This window comes from Ruditapes philippinarum, unplaced genomic scaffold (genome assembly GCF_026571515.1).
Source record: "Ruditapes philippinarum isolate M1 unplaced genomic scaffold, ASM2657151v2 ctg2131_1_1_1_1, whole genome shotgun sequence".
Taxonomy (NCBI): domain Eukaryota; kingdom Metazoa; phylum Mollusca; class Bivalvia; order Venerida; family Veneridae; genus Ruditapes; species Ruditapes philippinarum.
In genome coordinates this window covers 1,837-7,000 of record NW_026864907.1, presented here as the reverse complement: position 1 = coordinate 7,000, position 5,164 = coordinate 1,837, and the positions used below count along the sequence as shown (strand labels likewise).

General features: G+C 33.0%; 1 protein-coding gene across 1 annotated transcript; it reads right to left on the bottom strand.

Moving 5' to 3' along the window:
- Positions 1 to 316: 316 nt before the first annotated feature.
- LOC132727233 (uncharacterized) lies at positions 317 to 4,154 on the bottom strand (the record flags this gene model as incomplete). The annotated part of the gene is made up of 2 exons (XM_060712652.1): positions 317 to 2,991; positions 3,905 to 4,154. Coding segments are annotated over 2 exons (927 nt in total), but the record flags the coding sequence as incomplete, so codon positions are not given.
- Between the last annotated feature and the right edge of the window lie 1,010 nt (positions 4,155 to 5,164).

Below are 5,164 nucleotides of genomic sequence, written 5' to 3'. Positions count from 1 at the left end.
AAACAAAGTTATGGCCAACATGTTGAAGTTTTTATTCAACGGCATTTTATAGGTTGGGGTTTTTCTGGTCCTTCCTTCTAAACCATTTGCCAATATTAACTTGATACTTTTTCATCGTCTATGCCAACTGATTTGTCTTTTTTTGAACTCCTTCATCTATATCCTACAGGGATTTCTAATAAGCATTTTTGTCATATTGATCCATACATCCTCTCTGCACTAAAATTGTCTTGCCTGACAAAAAAATCAACAACAGCAAGAAACAAACATCAACAACAACTAAAAATGCGTAATAACCATAACAAAGATTGATGAATTGAATTTCAAAGACTTTATTTCAAACATAAGATCATAATCATATTTATACAGTTACAAAAACAACATTTTTTTTTGCAGAGCATCATCTTGTCCTTTTATCACATTATCCCAAATATGAAACTTATTATTTATGACCATTCAAACAAAAAGCAGACACAAAATTAGAAAACAAAATTGGAATGAAGTTAACAATATGATTATTTGTATAAGAGCATTGCATGTGGTGTTAATTCACATCTGTTCATTTTTTCACTGTTAAGTTGAACTAGTTTAATAAATAGTTTTCAACAGATTGGCTTTTATAATGTAGTATAAGTAAACAAATAATAATTAATTGATAATTACAAGAGCCATCAACAGGCCAGGCAACACTCGACTTTTTACTTTTTTTAAAAGCAAACAAATAGACAGTTTAAACAAATCTTAAAAACAATATAAGTTTTTCCTTTTTTTAAGTCTAGTCACAATTGTTGTTTTGTCCAAATATGAATCGTTTCTATAAATAAATGACAATGTTAAGAAAATATAATCAAAATTCAATCTTTTGACAGTCAAGGTCATTTAAAGGTCAAGTCATATCTAAATTATTCCATGTGTCTTTTTGGTCACAAGTGTTCTTTTGTCCAAGTATGAATCTAATACATATATATTAAACAAAATTATGACAACTTAACCAAAATTAAATACTTTGACTTTGATGGTCAAGATCTGATCATTTAAAGCTCAAGGTTCAACCTTTTACAATGTTTTGTCTAAAACGTTGTTTTGTCAAAGTATGAAGATAATCCATTGATTCATTACCATGTAACAGTCAGTTATAGCAAAAATCAGTGAAAATTCATTAATTTAACCTTCAAGGTCATAATCATTAAAGAGCCAAGGTCAGTTTGAGTATGATAAACATGAAGGCCTTATCCTACAGAATGTAGCGTTATAAAATTAAGTCAATACATTCATAACAAATTTATAGCCAGTTACAAGAAAAAAATAAAAATTTCAATAATTTGACATTCAAGGTTAGGGTCATTAATGAGTAAAGGTCAAGGTCTATCTGGTTAACTTAAAGGTCTTTTCTAAAAGATTAGTATGTTCAAGTTTGAAGACAATCCGTTCATAAATAACAAAGTTATGTATACCCACTGACAGCAAAAATCAACAAAAAACAAGCAAGATTTAGATATTTGACCTTAAAGGTCGAGGTCATTTATGACTGAAGGTCAAGGTTACTCTAGTCTACTTGAAGGTCTTGTCCAAAGAATTGTTGGGGCCAAGTATGAACAAAATACACTAAGAACTTGAAAAGTTATGATTAGGGTAAATATGCTGATGGCAACGTCAACGCATACAATCATTACTGTAACAATACCTCTTTTTTTTATTTTGTTTTTTAATAAGTTGAGCCAAATGATATTCGAAACACTTATCTTAACGCAGTTAGCACTAATCATGTAGCACCAAAGAATATCTACTGTTACCTATTGTTCCAATAGCCACTTAAGTACCACATTTGTGCATGAGGACAGACCACTCAGCGGTCACCACTGACGGACAGGTGAAGGACATTCGTATTACCACTCTCCTGCCTCGCGGCAGAGGACTCATAATCTTGTTAGGGTCACCTATATTTCTTATTGAACTATTTCAAATTAGGCAGATGTTTTCCAACAATGCCACTGTAAAAATTTACTTATCAGATCCTGTTAAAAGGACATGTTTTTCCAGGAATCGGAATAATTTTAACAATTTTAGCATCAACCAACAACCAGTTTCTGACAATTCTTTTTTTAAATGGTTCTAATCCTTTGCTCTGGTAATTCAGTGTAGAACTAAATTCATTGATTAATTGCCAAGGAACAATAATTAAGGAGGAGTATAATTGTTTTAAGTTTGGATTCACTGTCGACGGACAGCGTGTGATCATAATAGCTCTCCACAAGCACTTCCTGCTCTAGGAAGCATTTAAGCAGGGAGTGGGGGGGGAGCTTCCACAGAAATCTTACTTATCAAGGAACCAGTCCATTGCCGTAGTACCAATAGTATTGGGTGTGTCATTTGGAAAATTTAATTTCTGCTCTGGAAGGCGAATAATTTTCGAATATGCTGCCAATTTTTGGAACCGTTGCAAATCATTTATTTTCTCATGGAATCCACTTTTGATAAAGCGCTTGCTAAAATCTGGACTTTTTTTAAAGAACAATCTGTGATTTAGGATTATCCATAACACAACAAATGGCCTAAAACCTGATTTTTTATCGAAATTTTCCATATCCATATACATCATATAATTTGAAACAAGCATTATGTCATCAACAGGACAGTACATGACATACTGAAAACATGATTTATCAATGTAGATTGAAGGTATAACTTTTCCTTGACTAGCATGTCTGTTGTACTCTGTAAACGCAAACACTACAGCCTGAGCAATAACATGATTAAGGGCCTCAGCATGTTCATAATATTTCACCCCTGACTGATCACTGTCACTTAACTCCGTGGCATTGTCATTTTCTTCCTCTTCTGATTCATCTCCTTCAGAGTCTATTTCGTCACCTTTCTGTATATCAGAATTAACACTTCTACTTCTGTTTTTAACAAGAACTGAGACAGAATTTCCAGCAACAAGATTTCCAGCTATAATATCCAGTTCTCCATACCATGTGTTTTCAGATCCTGAAAATGAAAACTAGAGCTTTCACAAGAGTGATTAAATTTTACACTCACAGACACTATGCCCTTGTGATGGAAAACTTGTCACAAAAATAAGCAAATGTCAAGTTCAAATTGCTTGACCTTTGACCCACTAACCTCAACATCAATAAGAGGTTATCTACTAGTCATGATCAACATCTCTATGAAGTTTCATAATTGTAGGCTCAAGGGAACTCGGGTTTGCATCCCAAAACTGTTTAACTGTTGCAAACCAGTATAACCTTGACCTTACTGACCTAAATTTCTGCTAGTTATTAACAACTTTTGACTTTCATTGGACATAATTCTGTCAAAATCCATGTTAGAGGTATAGGGCGGCCTCGAATACTGACATTCTATTATGCTCTCATTGTATTAAGCTAAGTCTCAACTCACAATGTAAAAGGGGTGGGCCCTTTTTCAGAAATAAGGAAACTTAAAATATTCTACAACATCATCCTTATGAAATAATAATCCAATTAATTTTTGGTAAGAAACAAAATGTAACATTCAACTAACAATCCACTAGCCGGTAAAAGTATTTAATATTTTACAAGGTCAACTAATTTTCTTTTTAGAAAATTTAGGAAAACTTTTACCGGCTAGTATTAATGCTTAAGTTTTGATTTGATTTTACTTTGAAAATATAAAGTACCATAATTAGTTGTACTAATTAGATTTAGCATTATTTAGCATTAATACCTATATTAATTAAATTATTACCATCAAACACTTTTTTCTTGTTTCCAAAAGGGATACCAAAGATACATAAATACTGTTATAAAAGAAAAGAAAAATGACCCATCTGGAATTTGAACCCACAGCTCTAAGTTTCAATGTATCCAGCAGTAGTTCTAGCTTATTTAAATAGTCTTCAAAGCCGACTGAAACATACCTATCCACATATATTGAAGATCTAGAAGCTTTTCCTTACAACCACATGGACAACTTTCTAAATTCTTCTCTCTGCTGGTGTATGCTTCTCCCATCAATTTTGAAAACAGATGAACTCCCAGACCAATTTCAAGTTCACATTCATCTCTTGAAAGCTGCAAAATCTTTCTAAGCTTGTCTAAATTTTCCTCCTCCAGAAATGAATTTAAATGTTTCAGTGCCTTCTTTATGTTCTTGTCATTAAAATCTATCTGAAAGAAAAGTAACAAGAGCTGTCACAGGATACAGCCAAGCTCGACTACTAAAATACTGGACGCAGTAAGGAGGACAAAACTATGAAAGAAAAATCAATTATGTATAATTATGTATTAAGTTATAGTAAAAAAATAACATTTGTTAAAATAAATTCCAAGATCAAGGGAAATAATTCTAGAAATAGTCACGCTAGAGTTATGAACCTTGTCACACAACATGTTTGTAATGATAAGAAGAATATATTTAAAGTTTGAAGTAGATACCTTAACAAGAGGGCCATGATGGCCTTGAGGTCGCTCACAAGTATATAGGCCCCCCCCCCCCCCAGGCCAATTTTTACCCAAGGGCTTTTATTTGTTTATTTGAACAGACTTGGTTGACACCCATAAGAAGATGTTTCATGCTTAACATCTAAGTTCTAGCTCATTGAGTTTTTTAAAAGAAGATTTTTAAGTTTTTACTATACACATATAGTTAAAAACAATGACACCCCTGGGGCAGGGCCAGTTTTCACCCCCGGACTTTTATTTGAACAAACTTTGTAGATATTTACTTAAAGATGTTTCATGCTTAATATCTAAACTCTAGCTATTTGGGTTTTTTCAAAGAAGATTTTTAAGTTTTTGCTATACATATATAAGGAAAATCAATGACCCCCGGGGCGGGCCAGTTTTGACCCCAGGGCGTTTATTTGAACATACTTGGTAGACACCCATTAGAACATGTTTCATGCTAAATATCTTAGCTCTAGCTCTTTGGGTTCTTTAAAAGTAGATTTTTTAAGTTTTTACTATATGCATATAGGGAAAATCAATGACCCCCTGGAGCGGGGCCAATTTTGACCCCAGGGCTTTTATTTGAATAAACTTGGTAGACATTCATTTGGAGATGTTTCGTGCTTAATATCTAAGCTCTAGCTCTTACAGTTCTTTAAAAGAAGATTTTTTAAGTTTTTACTATATGCATATAGGGAAAATCAATGACCCCCGGGGCGGGCCAGTTTTGA